This window comes from Mesoplodon densirostris, chromosome 4 (assembly GCF_025265405.1).
Source record: "Mesoplodon densirostris isolate mMesDen1 chromosome 4, mMesDen1 primary haplotype, whole genome shotgun sequence".
Lineage (NCBI taxonomy): Eukaryota > Metazoa > Chordata > Mammalia > Artiodactyla > Ziphiidae > Mesoplodon > Mesoplodon densirostris.
In genome coordinates, this window is record NC_082664.1 from 56,319,184 (window position 1) to 56,332,267 (window position 13,084).

The 13,084-nt window shown below is 36.8% G+C and overlaps 2 protein-coding genes across 5 annotated transcripts in view; one reads left to right on the forward strand and one right to left on the reverse strand.

Moving 5' to 3' along the window:
• MIS18BP1 (MIS18 binding protein 1) overlaps positions 1 to 8,603 on the forward strand; it is a 61,557-nt gene extending 52,954 nt beyond the window's left edge. For both annotated transcript variants that reach the window (XM_060096272.1, XM_060096271.1), the window contains exons 13-15: positions 397 to 484; positions 7,021 to 7,075; positions 7,260 to 8,603. In XM_060096272.1, coding sequence (XP_059952255.1) covers positions 397 to 484; positions 7,021 to 7,075; positions 7,260 to 7,363 — 247 coding nt within the window. In that variant the 3' untranslated portion in view covers positions 7,364 to 8,603. The remainder of the gene's footprint in view (positions 1 to 396; positions 485 to 7,020; positions 7,076 to 7,259) is intronic.
• A 1,666-nt stretch (positions 8,604 to 10,269) lies between these two features.
• FANCM (FA complementation group M) overlaps positions 10,270 to 13,084 on the reverse strand; it is a 56,548-nt gene continuing 53,733 nt past the window's right edge. For 2 of the 3 annotated variants that reach the window (XM_060096274.1, XM_060096273.1), the window contains exons 22-23: positions 11,344 to 11,635; positions 10,270 to 10,533 (exon numbers count right to left, since the gene is read on the reverse strand). In XM_060096274.1, coding sequence (XP_059952257.1) covers positions 10,428 to 10,533; positions 11,344 to 11,635 — 398 coding nt within the window. In that variant the 3' untranslated portion in view covers positions 10,270 to 10,427. The remainder of the gene's footprint in view (positions 10,534 to 11,343; positions 11,636 to 13,084) is intronic. The other variant, XM_060096275.1, reaches the window with a different exon arrangement.

Genomic DNA, 13,084 nt, shown 5'->3' on the forward strand with positions numbered 1-13,084 from the left:
CATAAATTAATTGAGGGCTTTCATCACCAGACTTATCCTTAAAATGATCAACTTTTAAGATTCAACCTGGAGAGGGAAGGAAGACATGAATAAGAGAAAGGAGTGAAAGGTATAACAAAAGCAAATCAAGGGACAAGAAGTCTCTGTGAGTTTTAGAAAAGACAGGCAGCAAGATAGAGATTGGAAAGAGCACAAATGGGACAAAAGACAATGGGTAAAACCATCATTTTCCAAAACAGTCTTAGATCATCGGTACATGATTGCCTTTTTAAAAATGGAAAAGAAAATTTACTTTTAAAATATTGAAACATTTTGAATTCATTTTGTCAGTTGCTGTTCAACCTGTGGATAAAAGTATGGTAGTTAATGTTGACTTGTTATTTTATATTTAAACAGGGCTGACTGTGATAAATATGTTTTTCATATGCAAAAAACCCATAAAAGTAAAGGTGGCACTGTCTGGGGCAATATCAAGAAAAAAACAGTAAGTATTTTTATTCACCATTCATTTATTCAACACATAACTATTGAACAACTATAATATATGGCAAATTGTTGTAGTTATGTTATATAACAGTCCCTGCCTTCAAGTTGCTTACAGCCTAATACAAGTAAATTATGAGGCTATGAGTGAGGTAAGTACTTAAGTGCTGTAGGATTATGGATGGCAGCTCATAGACTGAAGCATTTGAGCAAGGTGAGAATTTTCATTTGAGGAATCTGGCAGGGTGGAAAGAACACATATAGGTTAGAGACATTTCACACAAAACAAAAGCATATCTATTCAATGATTGGGGAATAATCCACACTAATTGAGTTGTGATTGTCATAGAATAAGAAATTTCATTAAATCCTCTGCAGATTCAAAATGGTTTCAGATTTTTTCAGATTCAGCTACTTGATTTTATATGGTGTGTATGTCAATAACAGAAAAAATTTTAACTCAAAATCTAATTACAGAAAAAATTTTAACTCAAAATTGCCTTACAGTGATCTGTATCCCTTTGAGAAAAGATTAGGAGAATCCTCTTGAATTAATTTTTAAATTTTTAATTTCTGATTTTAATCTGAATAATTTATATCCAGATAAAACTATAAGTATTCTGGAAAAGGTAATTCACCTCAAATTTCCTCAAAGTAAATAGCCAGTCTTAGAGAATGATAATTTCTGGATGGAGGTAAAATGGGAGACTACCTTATTCCCTGAGGGTATATTCCTTCTGACCAGGTTATGGCCATCTTTCTCCCTCACCCACACTGAAATATTTATACTGCACACCTGCTAGAGTATAATTCCTCTCAGAGAGTCTCTAAACTTAACATTAGGATTACCTAATCAGACCTAATCTTTGTAGGCTTTATTTGTTCCCAGGAAATGGTAGATACCTCTGGCAACCTTGGTTTAAAATCAGCCTGGAGACTAAATTCTTCAAAAGAAACCTCTACTCCATAATTGAAGGTGTGGGCAGATGCCCTCTCAGTGTTTCTCAGATTTTCTTTTTCCAGTCCATTCCTTACAAGAATGAAATTTTGGTTTCATTTGTAGCCAGTGAGTGTGTGAGGATAGAAAGAGCAAAGGATTTAGTATTAAAACTTTTGATTTCAAAGTCTGACTCCATACCAGCTTTATGACAAGGCAAGCTATTTGAGCTTTCTAATCTCATTTTATTCATATGTGTTATGAAGTGGGGATCATGATGATATTTTATCATTTAGCATCTCTGTTGCCTTATTGATTTTCTGTCTCGAAGATATGTCCATTGATGTGAGTGAGGTGTTAAAGTCTCCTACTGCTATTGTATTCCCATCAGTTTCTCTCTTTATATCTGTTAGTATTTGTTTTATGTCTCTGGGTGCTTCTATATTGGGTGCATATATATTGACAAGTGTAATATCCTCTTCTTATATTGATCCTTTTAGTGTCTTTCTTTTTTTTTCTTTTTGCATTTTTTTATTAGTTTCTGCTTTATAACAAAGTGAATCAGTCATACATATACATCTGTTCTCACATCCCTTCCCTCTTGCGTCTCCCTCCCTCCCACCCTCCCTATCCCACCCCTCCAGGTGGTCACAAAGCACCGAGCTGATCTCCCTGTGCTATGCGGCCGCTTCCCACTATCTATCTACCTTACGTTTGGTAGTGTATATATGTCCATGCCTCTCTTTTGCTTTGTCACAGCTTACCCTTCCCCCTCCCCATATCCTCAAGTCCATTCTCAGTAGGTCTGTGTCTTTATTCCTGTTTTACCCCTAGGTTCTTCATGACATTTTTTTTCTTAAATTCCATATATATGTGTTAGCATACAGTATTTGTCTTTCTCTTTCTGACTTACTTCACTCTGTATGACAGACTCTAGGTCTATCCACCTCATTACAAATAGCTCAGTTTCGTTTCTTTTTATGGCTGAGTAATATTCCATTGTGTATATGTGCCACATCTTCTTTATCCATTCATCCGATGATGGACACTTAGGTTGTTTCCATCTCTGGGCTATTGTGAATAGAGCTGCAATGAACATTCTGGTACATGTCTCTTTTTGAATTATGGTTTTCTCAGGGTATATGCCTAGTAGTGGGATTGCTGGGTCATATGGTAGTTCTATTTTTACTTTTTTAAGGAACCTCCATACTGTTCTCCATAGCGGCTGTACCAATTCACATTCCCACCAGCAGTGCAAGAGTGTTCCCTTTTCTCCACACCCTCTCCAGCATTTATTGTTTCTAGATTTCTTGATGATGGCCATCCTGACTGGTGTGAGATGATATCTCATTGTAGTTTTGATTTGCATTTCTCTAATGATTAATGACGTTGAGCATTCTTTCATGTGTTTGTTGGCAGTCTGTATATCTTCTTTGGAGAAATGCCTATTTAAGTCTTCTGCCCATTTTTGGATTGGGTTGTTTGTTTTTTTGCTATTGAGCTGCATGAGAACGAAAAACAGAGCTGGAGGAATCAGGCTCCCTGACTTCAGACTATACTACAAAGCTACAGTAATCAAGACAGTGTGGTACTGGCACAAAAACAGAAAGATAGATCAATGGAACAGGATAGAAAGCCCAGAGATAAACCCACGCACATATGGTCACCTTATCTTTGATAAAGGAGGCAGGAATGTACAGTGGAGAAAGGACAGTCTCTCCAATAAGTGGTGCTGGGAAAACTGGACAGGGACATTTAAAAGTATGAGATTAGATCACTCCCTAACACCATACACAAAAATAAGCTCAAAATGGATTAAAGACCTAAATGTAAGGCCAGAAACTACCAAACTCTTAGAGGAAAACATAGGCAGAACACTCTATGACATAAATCACAGCAAGATCCTTTTGGACCCACCTCCTAGAGAAATGGAAATAAAAACAAAGATAAACAAATGGGACCTAATGAAACTGACAAGCTTTTGCACAGCAAAGGAAACCATAAACAAGACCAAAAGACAACCCTCAGAATGGGAGAAAATATTTGCAAATGAAGCAACTGACAAAGGATTAATCTCCAAAATCTATAGTGTCTTTCTTTATCTTTCTTTGTTTTAAAGTCTGTTTTGTCTGATAATGAGTATTGCGGCCCCTGCTTTCTTCTCATTCCCATTTCCATGAAATATCTTTTTCCACTCCCTTGCTTTCAATCTATTTGTGTTCTTTGCCCTAAAGTGGGTCTCTTTGTAGGCAGCATATTGTAGGTTCTTTTTTTTTTTTATCCCATCTGCCACTCTGTGTCTTTTTATTGGAACATTTGGTGCATTGACATTTAAGGTAATTATTGATAGATATGAATTTCTTGCCGTTTAAACCTTGTTTTCCCATTGATTTTATATTTCTTCTTTGTCCCTTTTTCTGTTTGTTTTTCCTTTTGCAGTTTGATGGTTTTCTTTATCCTTGTGTTCTTTTTGGTTTTTGTGCATCTATTGTATGTTTTTGATTTGTTGTTACTCTGTTTTTCAAGTATGTTAACCCCTTCCTATATCTACTTGCTTTAGACTGGTAGTCATGTAAGCTCAAACACATTATAGAAAAAAAAATGTACATTTTCTTACTCTCCTCCCCCACATCTTTATTATTTTGATGTCTTCTTTTACATCTTCATGTTAATCTTTTTGCTGTTCATTGTGGTTATCATCACTTTCACAGAAATTTTTTGATTTTTTTTTTTTTAGTCTGTCCTGGCTTATTTGATTGATTTACTTTCCAATTGTGATTTTCTCTTTCCTATAGATTCTTGCTTCTTTTCTATTTAGAGAAGACCTTTCAATATTTCCTTTAGGATAGGTTTAGTATTGCTGTACTCTTAGTGTTTGCTTGTCTGAGCAATTCTTTATCTCTCCTATTCTAAATGATAATCTTGCTGGGTAGAGTATCCTAGGTTGCAGGTTTTTCCCTTTCAGGACTTTATATCCTGCCATTCCCTTCTGGCCTGCAATGTTTATGTAGAGAAATCAGCTGATTGCCTTATGAGGGTTTCCTTATAATTAAATCTTTGTTTTTCTCTTGCTGCCTTTAGAATCCTCTCTTTAACTTTTGTCATTTTAATTATGTCTTGGTGTAAGTCTGTTTGGGTTCATCTTGTTTGGGACCCTCTGTGCTTCCTGTACCTGGATATCTGTTTCCTTCTTTAGGTTTGGGGAGTTTTCAACCATAATTTCTTCAGATACATTTTCAATCCCCTTTTTTCTTTCTTCTCCTTCTGGGATCCCTATTATGTATAGATTGGCATGCTTTATATTATCCCATAGGTCTCTTCTATTGGTTTCATTTTTCTTTACATTTGGCTCTCTGCTCTTCTAATTGGGTGATTTCTCTTATTCTTTCAGATCACTTCTTTGTTCCTCTGCATTATTCATTCTGTTATTCATTGCCTTTAGCTCAGTTTTCATCTGGGCAAATAAGTTTTCCAGTTCTTCTTAGTTCCTCTTTATAGTTTATAGTTTCTTTTTACAGTAATCTTCATTTCTATCAATAGCCCTTCTTAATTCCTTCAGTATTTTCATTATTTCCTTTCTGAACTCAGTGTCTGTTAGACTGAAGAGGTCTGTTTTGTTGTTTGTTCTTTCAGGAGAGTTCTCTTGATCTTTTAATTGGGAGTGGTTCCACTACTTCTTCATTTTACTTTTATTTCTCTGACTCTGTGAGCTTAGGAGAAATAATTATTTACTGTGGCCTTGAAGGGCTGTTTTTATGTGGGAGCATCCGTTTGTAGCCTGCATAAGTCTAATATTTTTGGTGCATGGGCTGTTTCTAGTAGGGATGTCTGCTGCATTTTCCTTCAGTGTGTGCTGGCCAGTGTCCCTTTCATAGGGTGTATGACTCGTGTGGTGACTAGAGCCTGCACTGGATATTGAGCAGGGTCTCTTCTTTGCTCTCTGGTTGTCACAGCCCTGTTGGGGGCAGCATCTGCTCCCCAGTTGTTGGAGTAGAAGCCCCTAGATCCGTTTCTGAGCTGCAGTGTGAAGTAGGTGAAACTAGAGCTCTCCCACTGAGAGAAGAGCCACTGAGTATTCCATTGCTCAAGCTGTCCACTGGGGAGTACACTCTGTGTGTCACGTCTGCAAGCCCACAAAGTACACTGTCACTGGCACTGCCCTTGGCCCCGCCTCCACCGTGGGAATGCAGGTAGTCGGCTGTGGTGTCCCTCAGACACTGTGTTCAGAAAGCCGCCAGCGCAGATCCACTAAAGTTAGGTACCAGGACCGCAGCAGTCACATACCTGGACCCACCATGGGAGCTATGGAAGCAGCCCAGACCCCAGCCCTGCCTCTGCATGCAGTCACACACAAAGCCTACAGCTGCGAGGCTAGTCCCATCCCAGCCACAGGAGCACCCATTGTGCTGCTCCCAGAGCCCAAGAAAGAGGCTGCTATGGCAGGCCCCGCCCCTCTCTTCCTTCATGCACCCCACCCCTTAGCAACAGTGCTTTGCTTCTGTGGCGGCCTGGGCTTCTTCCACATACACCCTCGGTTGAGGCCCCATAACTACTCTCCAGCCCCTTCAGGCTGTCTCCGTGCAGCCAACCCCAGTACTCTCCCCAGGTGTGTCCTCTGAAGCCCAAGTTTCAGCACCCAGTCATCCCACTGTTTCCCCCCCACCCCACACACACACCGACAGGCGACCATCTCAGGCTGGGGATTGCAGCGAGGTAGCACAGATCCTCTGTGCTTGTCTCTGTTCTGCCTGCCACCAGCTGGCTGCTGTGCTCTCTTCCAAGCCTATGAAGCTCCCTTTCTGTCCCAGCTGATCTTCCCACCAGTGAAGGGGTTTCCCAGGGTGCAGGAACATTTCCCCTTTTCCAGCTCCCTTCCAGCACCGCAGGTCTCATCCCAATTCCTTTATTTTTTCTTTCATCCTACTGGGTTATATGGAGATATTTCTTGCACTTCTGGGTGTCTGATATCTTTTGTCAGTGTTCAGTAAGCTATCCTGAGAAAACTGCTCCCCATGTAGATGCATTTTTGATGTATCTGTGGGAAGAGGTGAGTTTCATGTCCTTCTATTCCCCCATCTTGGTTCCTCCTCTTGATCATGATGATACTGGTTTATCTCATTGAATGATTTTTGAGGGCTAGATGTTGTAAGTGTTTTGACTCATTTCACAGGAAAAAATACATTTCCATGGCAATCTATGAACACGAGTTTGTATATCAAAAGTTTCTTTCAATAATACTTATCCTTAGTACAGTGGGTATACTCTGTCATATTTTCTTTTCTATTCTGTTTTCATTTTTTAAAGATAGCCATGGCCAGTAGTTTAAGAAGCACTGATGTATATATAAGCATGCAGTATATACTTAAAACTTGCCATATAAATTACTATTTTAGCCAAGAATTTAAAGTACAGAGAATTCAAATTTTGCTAGTGTAATGGAATAAGTACTCAGTACATTTTGGCAACTTTCAGAGGCTATCCTTTAACTGCTGTAGCATTAGTTTGTAATGTTTTATTGGGATAAAGCATGCTGAATTTTGTCTACATATGAAGCAGGCTTCAGAGGTGGCATCACTTAGCTAATATGAACTCTCTTGTAGATTGAAAGTGATTTTTCAACTCCACCATCAAGAAGAAAAACCCCATTTAACAAAGGTAATATACTTACATCTTTCTTTTGTAGCTCTGTTCTATTATAGGGTAGTCTCTTTATTAACATAGTATTAAAATTAATTGCTCACAAGTGGGCAGATCTACCAATTGGTTTCCTGTTATTTTCAATTTCATTGAAATTGTTTTTAGAAATATATTAATCTTTTTATTAAACTTCTCTTTACAGAATTAGCAGAAAACTCTGGTATTGGAAAACTGTTCACTAATGCTATGGAGTCTTTAGAGGAAGAAGAGAAAGATTCTTACTTTTCGAACTCTGATTCTGCATAGTAAAAATGAGAATATTTCCAGGATGTTTATCAAGAAGCAATATTTCCAGGATGTTTATTTGTATCTTCATTTGAAGGATGTATTTTTTTTTATAATGTAGCTTCATATGAAATTGCAGACTCTTTTTCAAAGGTTTCATGTGTTATATATAGATGTCTCTCATAAGCATCTTAGTCTCTTTACTTTAAGAAAATCATGTTCCCTACAGATGTTTTTTAGAAGCATTCAAAAAAATGTTGCTATCCTTAAGGGGAGAGGTGGGGGAGAATTAAAAAATAGATTGTATTGGTAGCTACTGAGTTCATGAAAACTTTAGGTTACCAGTTGTCACCACTTGGTATAAAAGCCAGAGTTGATCTAATGTTTCAGTTATCAGTACATGTTGTTTAAACCATTTGACAAGCTTTCTCCTGATTGTTTTTCTTAAAACTTGTGATTGGCACATCCATGAAACCTATGTAAATTTAATTTATTGCTTTTTCAGTATTTTTATTAGGTAGAATAAGAGAACAGATTTTGTTGTATTCTTAAGCAGACATGGCGTAAATTTGGTCTCAATATTTAAAAGACTGGATTAGACAAACATTCAGGTTATAGCTCTTCTATTGTAAGGAGTCAAGTTACTATGTCATGTCATAGTAAACACTGTTTTCCTTTCAGACAGCTTCTTTAGAAATAAACTTCTTTTAGCATATTATGCCATTATGCTTTAAAATTTGACATAGAATTTTTTTCCCTCTGGTTATAGTACATATTTACCCACTTTCTCTCCAGGTAGGTTGTTCAAATAAAGTAAATTTGCTTTTATAGTATTCATGTTTTAGTTGGTTTTTCTAATTACTGGATCATAGAAAAAATGCATTTTGTTTGTTAATGGTTCAGTTCATTTCCTTGAAAAATACCAGAACTGTTAGAAAAAGTACATTTTCTTGTTTCTTAAGAATTTAGTCAGTAATAATCAGCAGCTAAAGAACTATAGGATTTGTAGAAACACAAAATTTAAGAAGAATAGTGCAAGCAAACAGATCACTCTCCTTTAAACTACCATGATAGTTTCTGCCACAGATTTTTGATAGATGAAGGATGAAACAAATGAAAAGGTTATTTTAGAGTAGCTCTAAAAAATTCTGTTGTAGAACTCTAAGTTGCCAATATTTGGTGTAATACCATGCTGCTTGATGTTAGTGGATAGTGTTTTAAGAATTAGAAGGTATTCACAACATTGTAAATCAACTATACTCCAATAAAAATTTTTTTAAAAAAGAATTAGAAGGTAGTTAAATTCTGTAATACGAAACAAAAAGATAATTTTTGAAATAGCATATACTTGACACAAACCACAACGTACCCCCACTCCCCGTATTCCATGTGTCCTGTCAAAATTGTTGTATCCCACCTTCCAGGTACCTGGTTATTCCCGTTTCTTTCCATTGGGTCATTAGATAAACTAGTAAGGTTTAAGGTAACCTCCAAAGGAGACTTAAAAGTGGAAAAGAAAGCCTTGAAGGGCTCAAGACAGACAGTAAGATGGATCAATAAACGATAGGGTTGATAGTTAAGTGCAACCTGTGAAGAGTATAGAAAGAGGCTCTTGCAGCTTAAATATGGATAGAGGTCTCTACACAGCAAGCATAAATAAATGAAATCCTCTAGGTTATGTCCCTCAAACCATATCAATTTATGAAATATTTTGTCTGTTGGGTGAACACACAGACTCTGAGGACATTGGTGTCTGCATGAGATGTGCTGCAAGGAGGTCATCAGTCCAGGGCAATGTGAGGTTGTTGAGGGACTGCATGCTTCTGGTGTGCAGCCAGGGCACAGAGCTCCGCCAGATGTCCCTACCCACTGCACCACTGACACCATGTAACAGGAGTGAGTAGCAGCAAAAAAACAGCACACTGGAACCAGAAGAAGAAGCCCCTTTCCTCCTTCTATTTGACAAAGCTTAAATCATGCTCACTAGGGAGAAATGCTCAAAAAGTCCAGTCCATTATAAAGGAGCGAGATACTGAAGGATGAATTTGAACCTGAGAGAGAACAAACTGAGAACTGCACATGAGCCAATAATTTATAGAACTTTTCTCTCTGGCTTTGACAGAATTATTAAACAGCAGAAATAAGAGATTAACTGCTTTAGAAGAATTCAGAATTTATACTATCCCAAAGGAGCTAAGTTCACAATCAGAGCAACTTTTTTAGTGAAAGAAAACTGTATCTAGTTCCTGGGTTCTTGTTCTAGATTTCCCAGTCTAAACTTGAGTAAGTCACTTGTTTCTGGGCCTCACGTTTACCATCTGATAGGAAAGAGAAAAGCAATTTGAATTAGATCAGCTTTGAAGTCCATGCCAGGTCTAAGTGAAACCCTCTGCTGTGAGGTTGGTTCAACTGCCCAACAATTAGTAGCATAATAGACACAATGTTATGGGTCACGATGAAAGTCCACATTCCATAGCTCATCTATACTGAAATTTTCCAATTCCAAGATTTCACTTCTTTGAATATGGTACTTCAACCAAAAAAAAAGTAGTATAGATCAGAGTTCATACTACTAGGATTAGACTGTTACTAGGATTCAGTTAAATTTTCTACTTTCCTAGTTACTGGGGCATTATCTCACAATACACCTACGACCCACATCTATTCAATATAGTTGATATATGAGAAAAATTGTTTATGACCATTAAGCTGGCAGCAGACACATCAACCTATAATGCTAACAAATGACAATGATCTTAGGGAAAATTCTAAAATATATCTTTCACTCTAGCTTTTACTTAATAGTACCTTCAATAAGCTTTTTGTTCAATAAAAAAGTTTCATTATCTAACCAAAATGATTATTAAACATCAGATGTTTTCTTTTTTAATCATTTATATATTCTATATAAATAAAAATGTACATAGTGTAAAATAACAGATATAGAAATATTTATATATTTTAAACTGATAATCACAAACCACAGCAATGATTATTGAAGTGCATTTAGTATTGTGAGGGTTCTTTGATAACCCACGCTGAGCAGTCTGATCATGCATCAGATTTAAAACTACCTTTGTTAAGATCATTTTGGCAACATTTGCATGTCAAATATATAGTGAATATATCTATAGATCTCCTCGGCTTTTTGATGAGTGACTTGTGCATACATGGAGATTTCCTGAGGTGAGCTGAAAAATAAACAAAAACATTGTACTAAAACTTCTGACTTATAAAATTCAATATTCTTGCTTAAAGAATACTAAACATAAAATCCTTTAAGAAAATCATTTTTTCCCAAGTTTTCTACATTCAGTGGATTATGTCTTAGCATTAGTTTAAATAAAACAAAAGCCTATTCCCTATATTTAAAATCATTTATAATAATAATTTCAACATCTTATTTGAGCCTTTAACCTATTTTCTAAAGGCTTCGTTTGATTTTCAAGCAATATAATCATTAGAGCCTACTAAAATTTTCAACTTGAACACTTTTCTAGTTACAGAACTAACCAGCCCAGAAATGTGAGACTGCAAGATCAAATTAAGTGCTGTCTGTCTCCCTCCCCGCAGGGCTCTAAGCCACTCAAAGACAGTGCCTACGTTTTGGTTTTTTTTTTCCTTCCATTAATGTCCTCAGCTTAATGCAGTGACTGATAACATGTTGACAAGCAAAGTCTTTACTGAATAAAAGAATTAATAGGCACTATACCTCTTTATTTTTAAAAATATTAAAATTCCCATGAAATGCTTCTAAGGATGATTTTAAAGTAACCATTTAAAAATATTAAATCGGGACTTTCCTGGTGGTGCAGTGAATAGGACTCCGTGCTCCCAATGCAGGGGGCCCAGGTTCGATCCCTGGTCAGGGAACTAGATCCCACATGCATGCCACAACTAGGGTTCGCATGCCACAATTAAGGAGCCCACGGGCTGCAACTAAGGAGCCCGCCTGCCATAACTAAGACCCTGCGCAACCAAATAAATATTAAAACACATACCTATTTGTCATCTTTTTCACAGATGAAAACTGGTGACACATATTCAGTGCAGCTATATAACTTATATTGGGAATACTTAGATAAAATGGAAGTGCCTCACATTTATTACTGTTCACTACTGTTGAAACATGAATACCAACATTCTTTCTTTGTTCCACTAAAGACAATTCCTTAAGCAAATCTGCAGTTTCTTCTTGGCAGGAACTGAAAAGAATTCGGATTCCAGCACCAGTTAGGGTAGTCAGCAGGCTGTCATAGCTCTTTGTTCTCCTAAACATCCTGGATGTGTCTCCTAAATATTTTACATTTAGGAAAATGCAAACCTTAGTAAGTTACATTAAGTAGGACCATTAATACTATTATTAAAATCCCAAGATCTACATCATTAAGCAAACTAGTGCCACATTATGCTAATGAGAAACCCAACCGCTAAAAATTTCAAGTGATTCTCAAATAGAAAATAAGAACTGTCTTTATGAGTGTCTTAAATTGGAATCTACAGAAGGTGAGTAGGCAGGGGAGAGTTTATATTCCTAGATAATTCATTCCTAAAGGCCAAGACCATATTACTTATCTCTAAAATTCATAATGGTAGCATGGCCGAAGGGTTAAGTATTACTTCTAACTGATATAAAATTATCTTATGTATTTATTCCAAGAGTAACTCAATACCCTGCATACCCATTATAATAACTTTAACTCCTGCCTATTAATTTACTTCCCTACTTTTCCCATTCATTTTCTTTCCATGTTCTACCTACATCCTTTTTTTGGCATTCTTCCTTAAGCTAAAAAAAATATGTTTTTCCATAACTTTTGCCACATTACCTTCCTTTTTATTCCAAATCTATTTCCTTTATAAAGGATATGTTAGTAAAGAGTAAATTATAGAATTTTAACACTAGAAAGACCCAAAAGATCACTTAAACTAAAGCCCTCACTTGTCAAATCAAAAAAGAAAAAAAAATTTGGGTAACTGAAAGAATGACTTATCCAAGGTGACATGGTTCAGTAGTGACAGTGGTGATGAAAGGTACGTTGCTCAAATTGAACCAGTGTTTTATGTAAACTACATTATTTTCTTTTACATAATGACTGTATAATCCTTGAATTCTTCCATAGTGGCTTTCAGCTGCATGATTTCACTTAATCCTCATAACACCCCGGGATGAGTAGGAAAAGTATATTATTAACTTCTCAGAGCGAGTGATTTGTCAATACAGTGTCACATAGCTATAGAGACACCAGAACTCACTGCATCTTCTGATCCCATATCCTATGACCTTTTCACTATTCTCAGGGGCTCCCCATTACAATTAAACATTACCCATAAAAATGCCCTAACTGAAGCTCCAAGCCTGCATTTTTTAATATATCCTAAGCATCCATTTTAGTGACCCACTGAGAACTCAACATATTCAAAATTAAACACCTCTTTGTCCCTCAAATCTGCTGTTTCTCTGATATTCATAATTTCAATGAACAGCACCACTACCTAACTGCCCAGTAATCAAGAGATTGGTCAGCTCAACAGTAATTCTTGATTGCTCCCACTTACTCCTGCTACCTCCTGATTTCATTTACCTCCTGATTCCTCCTTTCCCCCACTGCTGCCTTATTTAGGGCCCCTCACCCTTTCTGGGGCTCCCAGAAAAAGACTTATGATTGGTTCACTTGCCTTCAATTTCTCACCCTTCGATTCTCACAAGCTGCATTTAAACACAATGACTAATGAAAAACA